This window comes from Panthera leo, chromosome D1 (genome assembly GCF_018350215.1).
Source record: "Panthera leo isolate Ple1 chromosome D1, P.leo_Ple1_pat1.1, whole genome shotgun sequence".
Classification (NCBI taxonomy): domain Eukaryota; kingdom Metazoa; phylum Chordata; class Mammalia; order Carnivora; family Felidae; genus Panthera; species Panthera leo.
The window spans coordinates 99,583,454-99,600,108 of NC_056688.1; the positions used below are offsets into that span (position 1 = coordinate 99,583,454).

General features: G+C 40.6%; 1 protein-coding gene and 1 non-coding gene across 3 annotated transcripts in view; both read right to left on the bottom strand.

The window, feature by feature from the left end:
- Positions 1-711: 711 nt before the first annotated feature.
- LOC122201510 lies at positions 712-813 on the bottom strand. Its single transcript, XR_006194213.1, has one exon. It is a non-coding gene; the product is annotated as a U6 spliceosomal RNA (small nuclear RNA).
- A 1,203-nt stretch (positions 814-2,016) lies between these two features.
- Positions 2,017-16,655, bottom strand: part of NUP160 (nucleoporin 160) — a 52,725-nt gene continuing 38,086 nt past the window's right edge. The window contains exons 27-36 of one of the 2 annotated variants that reach the window (XM_042904171.1): positions 16,495-16,600; positions 11,608-11,768; positions 10,127-10,187; positions 9,059-9,169; positions 8,745-8,868; positions 7,716-7,817; positions 6,953-7,094; positions 5,644-5,769; positions 4,022-4,126; positions 2,017-3,551 (exon numbers count right to left, since the gene is read on the bottom strand). In XM_042904171.1, the coding sequence (XP_042760105.1) occupies positions 3,462-3,551; positions 4,022-4,126; positions 5,644-5,769; positions 6,953-7,094; positions 7,716-7,817; positions 8,745-8,868; positions 9,059-9,169; positions 10,127-10,187; positions 11,608-11,768; positions 16,495-16,600 (1,128 nt within the window). In that variant the 3' untranslated portion in view covers positions 2,017-3,461. Of the gene's footprint in view, positions 3,552-4,021; positions 4,127-5,643; positions 5,770-6,952; positions 7,165-7,715; positions 7,818-8,744; positions 8,869-9,058; positions 9,170-10,126; positions 10,188-11,607; positions 11,769-16,494; positions 16,601-16,655 lie in introns of those variants that run through there. The other variant, XM_042904172.1, reaches the window with a different exon arrangement.

Sequence of the window (16,655 nt, forward strand, 5' to 3'; positions counted from 1 at the left end):
GGTTGAGGTAAATTAGGGTAATTGTTATAGACTGTAATAAGACTTTTCACTTATTGATTAAACAGAAATCTCATTTACATTTATATTAACCCCCCCCCCCCCCCCATGAGGGGAATATTGGTATCAGCCACATCAGAACAGCCTGGCACCCAAAGGGTGGGCAAATAGTACAATCTATGGGGATGCACACAGTCCGTATTTTCTAGAACCTTCCATATCTTGTAACTTTTTATTTTTAAAAATTTACATCCAATTTTTTTTTTTTTTAAGCTTTTGTTTTTCTTTACTCCTAAGTGCTCAGCGCAGTTTCAGTTTTAAGAGACAACACAGCCTGGACTTTGGGAGGGAATCAGAATGGGGAGAGAAAAACCCATAGTGAGCTGGTGAGAGGTGACCCCCGGGATTCTCGAGTGTTTTAGTGAGGACGACTGGCAGAGGTGACAATGCACAATGTATTTATAGAACAGATTAGCTTTTCTTGGAAGGTCACAAAAATCAGTGATAAACTTGGTAAGAATGGTCAATATGAAACTCATGTGTATCATTAATTCTATTAACCACAGGAAATATTTTATTGTCACAGGCTGTTAAGGTAGGGACCTTATCAGTTACACCTTGTTACATGAAGAATGATAAAATTTCCGTTTGAGAGTCTTATCTTTATTTAATGGCAGTTAAGTACTAAAAAGGGGGGAGTTGTTTTTTTTCTTTTTTAATGGACTACTTCGCGAATTTGTGTCATCCTTGCATAGGGGCCATGCTAATCTCTGTATTGTTCCAATTTTTTTTTTTTGTTTATTTATTTCTGAGACAGAGAGAGACAGAGCATGAGTGGGGAGGGGCAGAGAGAGAGGGAGACACAGAATCAGAAGCAGGCTGCAGGCTCTGAGCTGTCAGCACAGAGCCCGACGCGGGGCTCGAACCCGCGAACTGTGAGCTCATGACCCGAGCCGAAGTCGGACGCCCAACCGACTGAGCCATCTAGGTGGCTTTTAAGTTTATTCATGTATTTTGATAGAGAGAGAACCAGCAGGGAAGAGGCAGAGAGAGAGAGGGAAGGACAGAGGATCTGAAGCGGGCTCTGTGTTGACACCCATGAACCATGAGATCATGACCTGAAGTTGGACGTTTAACTGACTGAGCCATCCAGGTGCCCCTGTATCCTGTATTCCAATTTTCAGTATATGTGCTGCCGAAGTGAGCACAGGAGGCAGCTTTTTTTTTTTTAGGATTTCATTTTAGTGTAATCTCTACACCCAACGTGAGGCTCAAACTCACAACCCTGATATCCCCTGATATCAAGAGTTGTGTCTCCCCTGACTGAGCTAGCTATGTGCCCGTTAAGAGGGAGCTTTTTTTTTTAAGTTTTGGGAAAGAGAGAGAGAGAGCGAGCAGTGGAGAGAGAAAATTTCAAGCACTGACAGTGTGGAGCCCAACGTGGGGCTCAAACTCACAAACCGTGAGTGAGATCATGACCTGAGCCAAAACCAAGAGCTGGATGCTTAATGACTGAGCCACTCAGGCTCCCCAAGAGGAACTCTTTTAGTAACATTTTGTAATCAGAAATTTTTGGTGTGGGAAAAACAAGGAATAATGATGCTACTATGGACTATGAAAACATCACATAGTCCAGGAAAACAAAAATGCAGAACTAAAGTGGAGAGAAAAGTGAAGCCAAAGAATTTCCATCATCTGTTCTGGTTGGAAACCAAAGTGAAGAAGGTGGGAGAAAATAGAAGAGGGGTGCCTGGGTGGCTCAGTCGGTTAAGCATCCAACTCTTGATTTTGGCTCAGGTCATGCTCTCAGTTTGTGAGTTTGAGCCCTGTGTTGGGCTCTGTGCTGACAGTGTGGAACCTACTTGGGATTCTCCATTTCTCCCTCTCTTTCTGCCCCCCCCCCCCCCCCAGCCATGGTCTCTCCCCAAAATAAATAAATAAACATTAAAAAAGAAAGAAAGAAAGAAAGAAAGGAAGGAAAAGGACAGAAGAGCTGGGTTTGCTCCAGCATGGGTGGGGTCTTGAACCAAAATACTGACAACAGGAAAAACTGGTCAGGGTCTTGTGAACTGCCACCATGGAAGCTACTGCTCTGATGAGCAACACAGGTGGCTAAATTTCTGGAACAGGGCCAGTCTCAAGCTACTTCCTGTTCTCCAAAATGGCTACAAGAGGATTTGATTTTTTCAGACTGTGGCTTATGATCCATTAGTCATTCATGAAAGCGTTAGGTTACACAGCAACAAATACATATTCTGTGAAACCTTTCTTTTGGTTTTATATGTGTATATTTGGTTATAAATGTGTATTTCTTGCTATACTTGGGAGCCACACGGGTTTATGAAGCTCTGGCAGGGCAAGGGCTCTTCCAGTCCCAATTACATCAAACACTTCACATTAATCTTGGCAGAGCTAAAATGAAAAAAGAGCCATACATCTCAATATCTACCAATAACAATACCACAGTGAAGCTCACATTGTTATTTAAAATATATAATGTAATTATGGTATTGATAGTATAAAAATTAAAGGCTTATGAAAAACTCAAGAGAGGTCAAAGGGCATACAAGTAAGTAATATACAGATCATTTCCTTAAAAGATACATTTTAATATACAGAATAAAATCCAAGATTTTACTTTTCATGATCCCCCCAAATCTGTGGACATGAATACTCTGAATCCGACCAGGAAAGTTTATATTTTGGTCCAATACATTATTAGACAAGTTGTATGATCAAGTCCGGCTTGATTATCATAAATCATAGAAGTTAACAGAATTTACCTTGAAAATTGGTTACTTTTGTAGGTAAAATCCCCTATTTTTTTCTTAGCTAAGAGTTTACTCAACTTTAGCCTCAGAACCAGATTCAAAACCAGCTTCTTTCACAGCTGATCATAATTTTAGGTTTAATTTAGGCAAGTTATTTAATACTTTACTGAAGATCATACAAAAACTCCACAATAAATAATGAAAAGAGTATGCAAAATCATTAGCCTCTGTTTGCAATACAGAAAATACATGTCAGTTCTGGACCAAAATAATTCCACTGAAATACAGACAGTGGCAGGAAGAATGAAAGGGTCTGTAGTGGCTGCGTCCAGTGGTTGGCCACAACCAACCACCACCATCAGCTACTGTGGCAAGTGAGGGTGGGTTTCAATTTGCAGATAAAGAATGTCTTCGGTTGTTTAAAAAAATAGAAACTCTAAAAAAGCTTGTGAATCATATACAAAAGCAGCTGTTTGAGACCAAGGTTGAGAACCAGAAATTGTGTGTTAGCACCGCCAGCAAGCACAGGTTCTGTGACTCATCTGCCCTCTTCTCTTGTGCAGGATGCAGACTCGATGTTGCACACACCATTTGCAGGTATAAAAATTGTCCTGGAATCCAGGGTTCCTGTAGGGTAAAGTCTTAAGCCCTAAGAGGCACCAAGCGGTTACAAAAGCTAGGCAATCATCCAGATCACAAGTTCCGACGATATAATAAATCTCGTGTTGCTTTATCAACTTTTTGCTGGTAGTCCTCCAATTTGTCAAGTATTTTCTGGGACAGCTGGAGGAGAAAAGAAGGGAATCGTTACAGAATAGGTCAAGGACTAACAAAAGACTGAAGTTAGTCATCACTTTGACTTCACCAACTAGCTTCCCCCTAATAAAGATGTCCGCCACTCTGCTTCACTTACTCAACATTCAGTACCGGAGTGTGTTCTGTGATTCTACTGATAAAATTGGATTCCACTGTTCACACACACTATCCCACTCCTGTTCTAATGAATTTTCTAAACATGCAAATCACATCAGTATTTTAATAAATGCATTACTGGCTATCTTCTCAGAACCGGAGAGACTACATGTGATTTAACTAATCATTTTATAAAGGGATTGGAGCAGCATGTTAAGGGCAACAAATGCTTTCTGTTCTCCCCTTAATCCTTGAGAGCTGAAGAGCCAGCTTCAGGTGGGAGTGCTAGTGCAAGGGCTCATAAAAGACACCTGCCCCGCCACATGAAAGGACCGACTTACAGCAATGTTGTGACTGTTGGCACTGTTCTCTCCCAGAGCCTGGAGAAGCTGGTCAATAGAAGAGTATGGGAGCCACACCATCGGAGCTGTTGCAGACAATGGAAACTGGAAAGAAAAATATCTTCTATTTGAAGAAAATCTCAAAAGTGGACCATTTCTTCTGGGTAGTTTCATAGGTTTGGACAACATAAACTACTAATTTTTTTTCACAGTAAGAAACTGTGTGTGTATGTATGTACATGTACACAGACACACATTTGTACCACCCCCACCCCCTCGCTTCTCTTTTCAACTGGGAAACTTGTCCTTTTCTTAGTGAAATCAAATGTATTTTAAAAATTTTTTAATGTTTTATTTTTTTTATTTTTATTCTTAGAGAGAGAGAGAGAGAGAGAGAGAGAGAGGAAGGGAGGGAGAGAGAGAGGGAAAGACAGATTCTGAAGTAGGCTCCAGGCTCTGAGCTGTCAGTATGGAGCCCGAGGCAGGGCTCCAACCCACAAACCATGAGATCATGACTTGAGCCAACGTTGGATGCTTAGCCAACCGAGCTATCCAGGCGCCCCCAAATGTATTTTTAAATTCATGTCACCTCTTAAAGTAACCCTAAGGCCTATCAAGGAAAAATACACTCAATAAAACTCTAAATTGTCAATGAATGCTTCTATTTGCAGTCTGAAATATAGATTCAAATTAACTGGAAAGAAAAGTTTGGAAAAGGAAAGCTCACCTTTCAAAGTTCTGAATACTTTTCTGAGAGTTTAAGAGCTTGGCTTTGTAGACCCAGATTTTAGACCTGGCTCTTCCATTTACCATCTGTGTGAGCTTTGGCAACTTACTTAACCTTTGAACCTCTGTTTCTTTGTGGGTTTAAAAAAAAGGGGGGGGGGGTAAAACAATCTCCCATAGGTGGCTGTAAGGATTAAACGAGAAAACACTTGCAGAAATTCAGCACAGTTTTGGAACACAGAAAATAGCATTTTGTTCTTAATTACCTCTTTCCTCTAAATACTAACTAAAGCTACGTTCCTTTGATGGAGAAAAATGAAATGTATTTCCATTTTATAAACAGGAAATTGGGAAATCCTACAGTGCCAGTTCCTGATTATAAGGAAAACTAGTCGTGAGGCCTCCTGGCTGGCTCAGTTGGTGAAGCATGCAACTCTTAATCTTGGGGTTGTGAGTTGAGCCCCATGCTGGGTATAAACATTACTTAAAAATAAAACCTTTTTTTTTTTTTTTCTTAAAGTTTCTTTCTTTATTTTGAGACAGAGAGTGTGCAAATGCATGCAAGTGGGTGAGGGTCAGAGAGACAGAGAGAGACAGAGAGAGAGACAGAGAGAGACAGAGAGAGAGAGAATCCCAAGCTGGCACCTCAGAGCTGATGTGGGGCTCGATCCCATGAACTGTCAAATCATGAAATGAACTGAAATCAAGAGTTGGACACTCAACTGACTCAGCCACCCAGGCACCCGAAAAATAAAATCTTAAAAAACAACAAAAACGAAATAACTAATCGTTCAACTACAAATAGTAAAGGGTAAATCCACTATTCTATAGCTCAATCTACTTTCACATCCTGACTTTATTAGAGTGATAATACAGAAACACGTATGCATGCCTACCTCAATTCCAAAGTACTGATGTCCTTTCCCCAATACAGCATCTACATATTCTGAAACCAAGTCCACAGCTTCTTCTAAAAGGTCATAATTTAAGTACAAACGGAGCAACTCAGCGGCATCGACCTTCTGTAAAGAGTCAGAGATTAAGAACATCTACCTATTTCCATCTTACCTGGGCAGTGACCAAAGGATGCAGAGTGTCTAATTCCCTGGGATTTATACTTCTCAATATAAGTAAATGAGCATCTTGGTTTACTTATCCTGGGACAAGGGTTGGATTCCTAAGAGCCCAATTACTTCTGGGTACCTTGTAAGACTTTATCTGTTAAGTGGTCTTCCTGCCCTGTTTTGCAATCTAAGACACATTTTATTATTTTTCTACTTCAGTGTCCACAGTAGTAGTAAAAGTCAACAAACCTCAGAAATGCTGAGTACTGAAGAGATGATATATTCACGTTAATTCCCAGAAATATATGAGTGACAAATGCAAAAGAAGTTAAAAGAATTACCAACTTTCAGTACCTGAATTAAATCTTTTTAACTCAGGGTGAAACAAAAGTGAAAACAACCTCAGTTTGGAAGGGCTCTACTAACTATGTAATTATGCTTTCCATATTCTGATATGATCACATTTGTAACTTTCATCATCTTAGCTGCTTTTCTACTTTCTAATTTAACAACAACGACAAAACCCAAAAAGAAAAAAAAAAGATCAGTTTTCCTGATTTTAAGCATTACCTTCTCTCTTTCCCTATTCTACTCTATGTATTTCAGATATAGCTTTCACACTTCAGCGTGCATTATTTCAAATTAGGAGCTTGTTAAAATATAGATCCCAGATCCTGGCTCCAGATAACCTGATTCTCTAAGTCTGGAATGGGGCTCAGGAATCTGTATTTTGAAGAAGCCCACTACCCAAATAATTCTGATGCAGGCATTCCAAAAACCCAATTTTGACAAAACTTAAACCCTGCTGCAGTTTTGAAAACAACTCCACTCACTCCCGTGAATTTTTTGCGTAACGAACAGTAAATACAGTGTCATGCATATAGTCATTGTTCAGTTGAGCACACAAGCAGGCATGAACTTAATCACTAACCTGTAGAACTTTAATTCTAAACACCCAGTACTTCATACAGAATTCAAGTTCAGCTGTTCTTAGTGTTTTTAGCTAACTTTAAGAAGTTGCCCAAAGTATATGTCAGTATGTTTCCATAAATTATCACCTCTACTTTTTAATCATCTCATGAAGTTATTCATACTGATAACGACCAGCTTCTTACTCTATACGAGTTAAGATACCACTTACCTTGTAACTGTTTATTAGCCAATTAGGTAGAGGCACTCCATGAGACAAGAGCTTGTTGATTACACAGTGGTGATATAAGTTATTCCGAACTTTGTACCTTTCCAGATAAGTTGATAATAGTCTCCATGCTTCATCTGTAGCACTTGATAAAAGCAGAAAGGACTAATGAGTTCCAGATTCTTAACAGATATTTACAGCGCCATTCAAAGCATCTATTTACAAGGAGAAAAAAAATCTTTAGAAGCTCACAACTGAACTGAAAATATAACTACATGGCAACTAATATCATCAGGGTCAATGTGACTTAGGGGTAGTACTAGAAACCAAATGACATGGATTGTATCTCTCCCACTAATCACATCTTTACTCAACTACACAATTCATTGAACTTCTTTGTTATGGATTCTAAAACAAGGAAACAGGCTCACATCACTGTTTCCAAACCCGATCAAGCATTAGAATCATGCAGAAGTTCTGCTTTAGAAAATGAGGGCAATAGATCTGTATTTTAGTAGTGATATTGGTATGCTAATTTAGGGGTTGAAAACTAATGTCAGAGGACTGCCAAATCGTTAAACGCCCCAATTCTAAAGTTGTGTAATACAAATTGTAAATGCGATTCAAGGAAGGGAATTTTACTGAGGGTTAGGGTTAGAGAAGGATTCTAAAGAAACTGAAGTGCATTCAGGTAGACATGAATTGGGCACTAGGGGAAGTGTTTGGAAGGTAAGCCCTTTGGGGCAGAGGAGCACTAGAGCTGTACCTGGACTCCTTAGTGGTGATGACTGATGAGAGCTGATTGGCTGCTAGCCAGGACCAGGCTTCTGCTTGGGCTGCCTCGCCCCCTAACTGCAACTTGATGCATCTGCAACGAAAATGGTTCCACACGCCATAAACTAATCTGCTGAAAACAATCACATTATTTTGTTACCAAAACTAGAGATAAGGTGATAACTTTAGCTCTGGTCTGCTGCTGAATTCACTACTGGGGAATACTGGCTCTTTCCTCTCCTTAAAGCCACATAACTGGAGGACCCACAAGGCCATTGGTAAGTGTTAAGAGAGAATTTACTTCTAAGGGAAAAATTCTGAGTTTAAAAAATATTTCCAATTCACAAACTACTTGACTAATATTTAGGTACAAGTTACTTCAATAAAAAGTACTTTTTAATAATGCTTACAGGGGCCTAAAGGATTGAATACATGCCTTTTCTAAAATGGACCCCAGTGTTGACGCCACATTATCTACTGTCCTGTGGGAATGTAGGCCTAGGAATGCCAGGTTTTTTGAGTTCTCAAGAGAAGCTATAAATCAAGATTAAAAAAAATCATAATTAAAAGAAATTATAAAAATCACTGTGGTAGACTAGACAAAGGCATTTCTTTAAAGCACAACTGGGGGGCGCTTGGGTGGCTCGGTCGGTTAAGCCTCCGACTTCGGCTCAGGTCATGATCTCGTGGTCCGTGAGTTCGAGCCCCGCGTCAGGCTCTGTGCTGACAGCTCAGAGCCTGGAGCCTGTTTCAGATTCTGTGTCTCCCTCTCTCTGACCCTTCCCCGTTCATGCTGTGTCTCTCTCTCTGTCTCAAAAATAAAATAAAACATTTAAAAAAAAAAATTAAAAAAAATAAATAAAGCACAACTGGCTTAGGTACTGTGCTGACAGTGTGCAGCCTGCTTCAGATCCTCTGTCCCCCTCTCTCTTTGCCCCTCCCCAACTCATTCTCTCTCAAAAATAAACGTTAAAAAAAAAGAAAGAAAATGAAGACCATGGAAAGACAATTTCGTACATACTTGAAAGCAAGTCCCTCAAAGACTGGCGTCAAGGGAAGCTTAAAAGTCTGACAGAGGGATATGGCAGTGTCAAAAAGGCCAGCCTGAACCAAGAGAGAGACCATCTCCTCTGCTGATGAACTTCCTGTGAAAATGGAAAAGAGCTTTTTAGTGCAAACAATGGTGTATGTGGATGACCCAAAGCCCCAAAGCCGCCCCTGGTATGAGCATCTCAGAGGAAGAGTGAGAGGCTCTGGCCAGTCTAGCCTACTGTGTCCACCGCCCGGCCTGAAGCGAAGCGTGCTGCCAGTGCTCCCAGAATGCCTCATTCCTACCTGCAACTGCAACTGCTGATGGGTCATGCTGAGCCAGAGTGAGGCGGATTCGGGCCAAGGAACACTCTTTTTCCAGGTCTCCCAGTTCCAGAATTTCAATCTGCCGATTGGCTAGAAGCCAAAGAAAAATGTTTTCAATTCCCAAAGTACAAAGGAAGTGTGTCTCATCAGTGCCTATTAACTCAGTCTGTCAATTTCCACTAAACATGAATTCAGTGTCAATTCCAAAGGCACTGGAGGGAAAACACAGGGCTCCATAAAAGTGAACTTAAAAATAAAGCAACAGGGGGCGCCTGGGTGGCTCAGTCGGTTAAGCGGCCGACTTCGGCTCAGGTCATGATCTCGTGGTCCGTGAGTTCGAGCCCCGCGTCGGGCTCTGTGCTGACAGCTCAGAGCCTGGAGCCTGTTTCGGATTCTGTGTCTCCCTCTCTCTGACCCTCCCCCGTTCATGCTCTGTCTCTCTCTCTGTCTCAAAAATAAATAAACGTTAGAAAATAAATAAATAAATAAAGCAATAGCCCTGTGTCCAGCATGCAGCTGAGCCAAATCAAAGTACTCAAATAACAGCTGCAGTTGAGAAGATGCTTACAAGGTACTTTACACAGAATTTCCTTTAACTCTTACAACCCTGAGATGCAGTTATCTACATCAGTATGAAAGGAACATGCCCACAGTGAGAAAGGCAGAATTATAACCAGGTGTGTCCAACTCTGGAGCCCAGGCTTTTTAAGAACCAATACAATGCCTCCATGGTAATATGCAAGGAGCCCGATAAAACAAGTTTGACACTAAGCTGATTCAAATACAGCAAGCAACAAAAACAAGCACTCTCTTTTGAGCATCTTCATTTCTCGTGCAGCCATACGAAGTTTTCCAAGAGCTACCAGCCAACTTCTAGCAGATTAAAATCTTGAAAATAAGCTAAAAGAAGGAACTTCACAATATTTTTACAGTACTGTACATAATTTACAACTACTATACAAAAACACACATTTAATACAAATAATACTGTAACATAACAATATAATTATTGTCCAGCAAAGAATCCGCGGGAGATGTCCAACTCACTTGGAGCAGCTGTGCATTCTCCATCATGATTCCTCTTAGGGGACGCGCCAGGGCGATCACACTGTAAAGACAAAACAAGTGCTTAAATGTGAAAAGTTAGTACAGTTGACGCTTGAACAATGTGGGGGTTGGACGCCAAACCCCTGTACAGTTGAAAATCTGGGGCGCCTGGGTGGCGCAGTCGGTTAAGCCTCCGACTTCAGCCAGGTCACGATCTCACGGTCCGTGAGTTCGAGCCCCGCGTCAGGCTCTGGGCCGATGGCTCGGAGCCTGGAGCCTGTTTCCGATTCTGTGTCTCCCTCTCTCTCTGCCCCTCCCCCGTTCTTGCTCTGTCTCTCTCTGTCCCAAAAAATAAATAAAAAACGTTAAAAAAAAAATTAAAAAAAAAAAAAAAAAAAAAAGAAGTTTAAAAAAAAAGAAAATCTGCATATAACTTCTGACTCGCCCCAAAACTTAATAGCCTACTGATGACCAGAAGCCTTACCAATAACATAAAGAGTTGACTAACATATATTTTGTATGTTACCTGTACTATGTACTATATTTTTACAATGAAATGAGCTGAAGCAAATCAAAAAAATCATGAGAAAATACATTTACATTATTGTATTTACTAACAAAAGCTGTGTATAAGTGGACTTGTACAGTTCAAACTTGTGTTGTTCAAGGGTCAGCTGTATTTTGAGATCATTAACTGATCCAGAGCTCTCATGCTTAAATTCTCTCCACATAAATTATGTTTATTTCAACCAGCACAGCTCTTCTTACAAAGGTACTGTAACTATCAGACACAGGAGTTGTTTGCCAAGTTGGACAACTTAGCTCTAACATGTTATTGGGTCTAAGGACATGGATTTAACCCCCATATAAACGACTTGACTTTCCTTGGTTCCAGAGTTATATTCTCCAGCCCTAACCAGCCTAGTAATGCAGGAACTATACAAAGCACAAGTAGCTGTGCATATATGACCCCATCAGCATGACAAGAAAAACTCAAAGTGCACATTCTTTAAAACAGTAATTGTAGATTTAATTAACAAAAATGACTGAAATGGAAGCAGTGACCATTTGCTGAGCACTTTTTGCAGGTCAGGCACTGTCACTGTTCTAAGCAATCTACATGAATGATCTCATTTAGCACCCCCCAAATCCTACAAGGTAGACATCATCATCATCCCTATTTTATGCAAAAGGGTAACTGGACACCAAAACATTAAGTAATCTGCTTGAAGTTAGGTCTAATTCCAAAACCACACTGCAATACTTCTTCCTATAATAATTCTAAACTTGAGAACTAAAGGGGTAGTAATACAGAACCGAATTGTTGCAAAAATAGGTAAGTTCACAAATATCCCAGCAGAAATTTTAAATGAAATGAAGCAAAATGAGGTGATGTTTTCTAAACGACCAAACCAGTTTCAAAAGGACCAACCCTAATAAGCCAAATGATCTCCAAACTCCAAGATGGAAAGTTTTCATACCACTGCACCAGATGCTGGGTGGACGATCCACGCGTATTCTGGACGAATAAGTCGTAAACAGTTAACAGCGGCCAAGTAACAGTTGCCTTGCTTCTCAAGTCCCCGCAGAGTTCGAACTTCTCTGCCAAGACGCATTCCATACTCAAACATCACTGTACCAGCTAGGAGGCAATAGTAAGTCAGACATCAGAACTTCAAAAACGTGTTTTAGATGGGCGCCTGGCTGGCTCTGCCCGAAGAGTATGTGACTCTTAATCCTGGGGTTGTAAATTCAAGCCCCATGTTGGGTGTAGAGATTACTTAAAAAATAAAATATTAAAAAATGTGTTTTAGAGAATTTGTTATACTAATCAAATATTAAAATTAAAAAAAGTTTTTTTTAACGTTTATTTATTTTTGAGACAGAGAGAGACAGAGCATGAACGGGGGAGGGTCAGAGAGAGAGGGAGACACAGAATCGGAAGCAGGCTCCAGGCTCTGAGCTGTCAGCCCAGAGCCCGACGCGGGGCTTGAACTCACGGACCGTGAGATCGTGACCCGAGCTGAAGTTGGACGCTTAACCGACCGAGCCACCAAGGCGTCCCTCAAATATTAAAATTTAAAACAAGATTGAGTTTAACTTAAAACCCCAAAAAATCCTGGGGTATCTGGGTGGCTCAGTTGGTTGAGTGTCCAACTTCAGCTCAGGTCATGATCTCATGGTCCGTGAGTTCAAGCCTGCGTTGGGCTCTGAGCTGACAGCTCAGAGCCTGGAGCCTGCTTCGGATTCTGTGTCTCCCTCACTCTCTGCCCTTCCCTTGCTCATGCTTTGTCTTTCCCTCAAAAATAAACAAACATTAAAACACACACACACACACACACACACACACACACACACACACACACACACAATCCTGTGTTGGTGAGGATGTGGAAAAACTGAAACTGCTATACACTGCTGGTGGGAATGTAAATTGGTGTACCTGCTATGGAAAACAGTATTGACAATTCCTCAAAAAATTAAAAATGGGATTACCTTGTGACCCAGCAATTTCACTCCTGGACATATAGTCCAAATATGGAAAACAGGGCTTTGAGGAGATATTTGTATGCCCTTGTTCATAGCAGCCTTTACTCATATTATCCAAAAGATGATGGCAATCCAAGCATCCATTGATGGATGAACAAAATGTGACATATATATATATAATGAAATATTATTCAGTCTTAAAAAGAAGTTACATGTGGGCTCCTGGGTGGCTTAGTCGGTTAAGTGTCTGACTTCAATTCAGGTCATGATCTCACAGTTGGTGGGTTCGAGCCCTGCATCGGGCTCTGTGCTGACAGCTCAGAGCCTGGAGCCTGTTTCGGATTCTGTGTCTCCCTGTCTCTCTCTGCCCCTCGCCTGCTCATGCTCTGTCTCTTTCTGTCTCTCAAAAATAAATAAATGTTAAAAAAAATTTTTTTTCAAAAAGAAGTTACATGCTACAATATGGATGAACCTTGAAGATATTATGCTAAGTGAAATAAGCCAGTCAAAAGGGGTGCCTGGGTGGCTGAGTTGGTTAAGTGTCCGACTTTGACTCAGGTCATGTTCTCACAGCTAGTGAGTTTGAGCCCCACATCAGACTCGCAATGACACTGCAGAGCCTGCTTGGGATTTTTCTCTCTCCCTCCCTGCCCCCTTCTGTCCCTCCTGCACTTGATCTCTCTCTCAAAATAAACAAACTTAAAAAAGCCAGTCACACACAAAAAATACTATATGATTCCAGTAGCCAAATTCATATGGACAGAAAGAATGATGGTTGCCAAGGGCTGCAGGAAGTGGAAATAGGAAGCTGTTGTTTAATGAGTATAGTGTTTTCATTTTGCAAGATGAAAAGTTCTGGACATTGGTTACATGTAATGTGAATGCACTTAGCATTACCGTATACTAAAAGTGGTTACGTTAGTAAAGTTTGTATGTATTTTACTACAATTAAAAAAAAGACAAAAGATCATGTAAATATTATTTCTGACATTCATTCATTCATTCATTCAGAAAGTAATCTCTATATCCAATGTGGGGCTTGTGATAACTCACGATCTTGAGATCAAAAGTCCCAAGCTCTACCAACTGAGGCAGCCAGGTGCCCCGATTTTTGACTTTTAGATACTACATCCCCAAACAGTACAGAAGACTAGTTTAGAAGGCTAGTTTCAGCCACATTGTTACCTAATTCCACACCATGAGACCAAGAAATGTTTGGATGCTCTGCTCAAGAACAGATTATTTTTATAAAACTTTAGTTACACAGGTTGAATGAGATACTGAGGAACACCTTGTTCTGAGACAGCATGAGACTCCAGAAATCAAAGGGCATTAAAAATATCTTTTAGTTTTCAAATGAAACTATTTTTCATTCCAAGTTTTAAAGTTTATACAATTTTATTTAAATTGAAGTTAATTGACTTTTTCTCCCCAACAAATGTTTCTGAGTGCCTGCCATATGTAAGACATTTTGTTAGAAGAACAAGCCTTGCTTCAGAAAGACCTCGACATTAATCAGGCTAAACTGGTCTTAAACAAGTTGATGTAATGGATGTTGTAACTATAAAAGCAAACAGGGAGCGGTACTTAATCACCTATATTTCTCTGTATGGGTCAAGGAGATAAGAAATACACACACGTTTTACCATTAGGAAAATTAAGAGCATGTCTACAAATTACTTGCATCTATTCTTGCCAATGAAAATCAGCAAGAAACCTTATTAAAAGTTTTCTGAGCGAGGGGCGCCTGGGTGGCTCAGTCGGTTAAGCGGCCGACTTCGGCTCAGGTCATGATCTCGCAGTCCGTGAGTTCGAGCCCCGTGTCGGGCTCTGTGCTGACAGCTCAGAGCCTGGAGCCTGTTTCAGATTCTATGTCTCCCTCTCTCTGACCCTCCCCTGTTCATGCTCTGTCTCTCCCTGTCTCAAAAATAAATAAAACGTTAAAAAAAAAAAATTAAAAAAAAAAAAAAAAGTTTTCTGAGTGAAAATGGTATAAAAATGTAACCATTTCCAAAGGGGAACCACAATGGTGATCTTGTAAAATAAGATCTTCTAATAGACATGTAATCCCTTCATTTTAGCTGTTCTTTTTTTTTCCTGTCTTAAAGACTAATTTTTTTAAGCCTCCAAGGCTCAAATTTTTTTTAATGTTTATTTATTTATTTTGAGAAAGAGTGAGAGGGTGTGTGTGCCTGTGTAAGCAGGGGGAGGAGGAGGGGGAGAGGGGGAGAGGGGGAGAGGGGGAGAGGGGAAGGGAGAGAATCCCAAGCAGGTTCTGTGCTGTCAGCAAATGCAGGGAGCCAGATGCAGGCAGGGGTTGATCTCCTGGACCCGGGAGATCGTGAACTCAGCTGAAATAGAGTCCAATGCTTAACCAAGTCACCCAGGTGTCCCATAATTTTTTTTTCTTTTAAATCTCTTTATTTAAGTGTAGTTGACACAATGCCACATTAGTTTCAGGTGTACAACACAGTGATTCAACTCCTCTATACATTATGCTATGCTCATTTTAGCTGTTCTGATAGAGTCTTCATTAGTCATCATACAAATCCAAACTAAGATACATTCTACAAAAATAACTGGCTTGTACTCTTCAAAAATATCAATGACACCAAGGGCAAATTAAGGCCAAAAGAAGGGCTCCAGATTAAAGGAGACTAAAGAGACATCACAAATATGCAATATGTGATTCTGTTTTTAACCTTTTTTTTTTTTTTGAGAGGCAGAGAGAGACAGAACATGAGTGGGGGAGGGGCAGAGAGAGAGGGAGACACAGAATTTGAAGGAGGCTCCAGGCTGTCAGCACAGAACCCGACGTGGGGCTTGGGCCCACGACCTGAGCTGAAGTCAGATGCTTAACCGACAATCCACCCAGGTGCCTCTGATTCTATTTTTTTTTTTTTTAAGTTTATTTATTTTGAGAGAGTGAGAGTGGGGGAGAGACAGAGACAGAGAGAGAGAGAATCCCAAGCAGGCTCTGTACTGTCACTGTAGAGCCAGATGTGGGGCTCAAACTCACAAACTGCAAGATCATGACCTGAGCTGAAATCAAGGGTTGGATGCCCAAGCAACCGAGCCACCTAGGCGCCCTGAAATATTGTGATTCTAGACCAGGGGGTAAGGATGGTATAGGAGGAATGTGCTACAAAAATAGTCATGATAGGGGCCTGTGGGTGGCTCAGTGGGCTGAGCATCTGACTCTTGATTTCGGTTCAGGTCATGATCTCACAGTTCCTGAGACTGAGCCCCATATTGGGCTCTGCACTGTGAGTGCAGAGCCTGCTTGGGATTCTCTCTCTCCCTTCTCCCTTCTTACATGCACGCTCTCTCTCTCTCAAAATAAACTAAAAAATCACAATAGTATTATATTTACATTTAGTTCATGAAATTAGTTGTATTTCCTTAATCTAATAATTGTATTGAAATTAAATAAGAAGCTGTCCTTAGGAGATACATCTTAACTATGCATGAGATAATGATGTCCATAACTTATTCTCAAAAGAATCAACAAAAATAAGAAAAGGCCAATAGCAAGCTGGCACAAGAAGTCACCACCAGCCACAAGAATTCAAGACGCCTCTAATAAAAAAGTTAGTTTGTCTTAAAATCAGACAGAAGATATAGACGGAATGACATCTCGCTGGAAATACCTCAAGAATGTTCTAGAATGGGATAAGTGCATCTCTTTAAGGCTAGCTGGTAATCTCAAAGGGGTGAAGCCAATCTTGTAATTAAATATAATTTTCCCAAATGCTTGTAGAGAACACTCATTCAATAGTAAAAATAAGGTAAGAATTACATAAGTCTAACAGTATTTTTGTAAACATGACTAAACTCTAAGGTTGCCCCCAACAAAGCCGTCGGCTTCAACCGCTCACCTTTTCGGTAATTGTGGCGATAGATGTGAAAGGCATAGAGGAGCTCATAGTAATTGTGAGTCATAAGGTCCACAGCTCGTGCACGTGATTCAATTATTGCCACAACCTAAGGAAGGGGAAGCAATCAGATTTCAAAGTAGCTAGTGTAACAACCACCACAG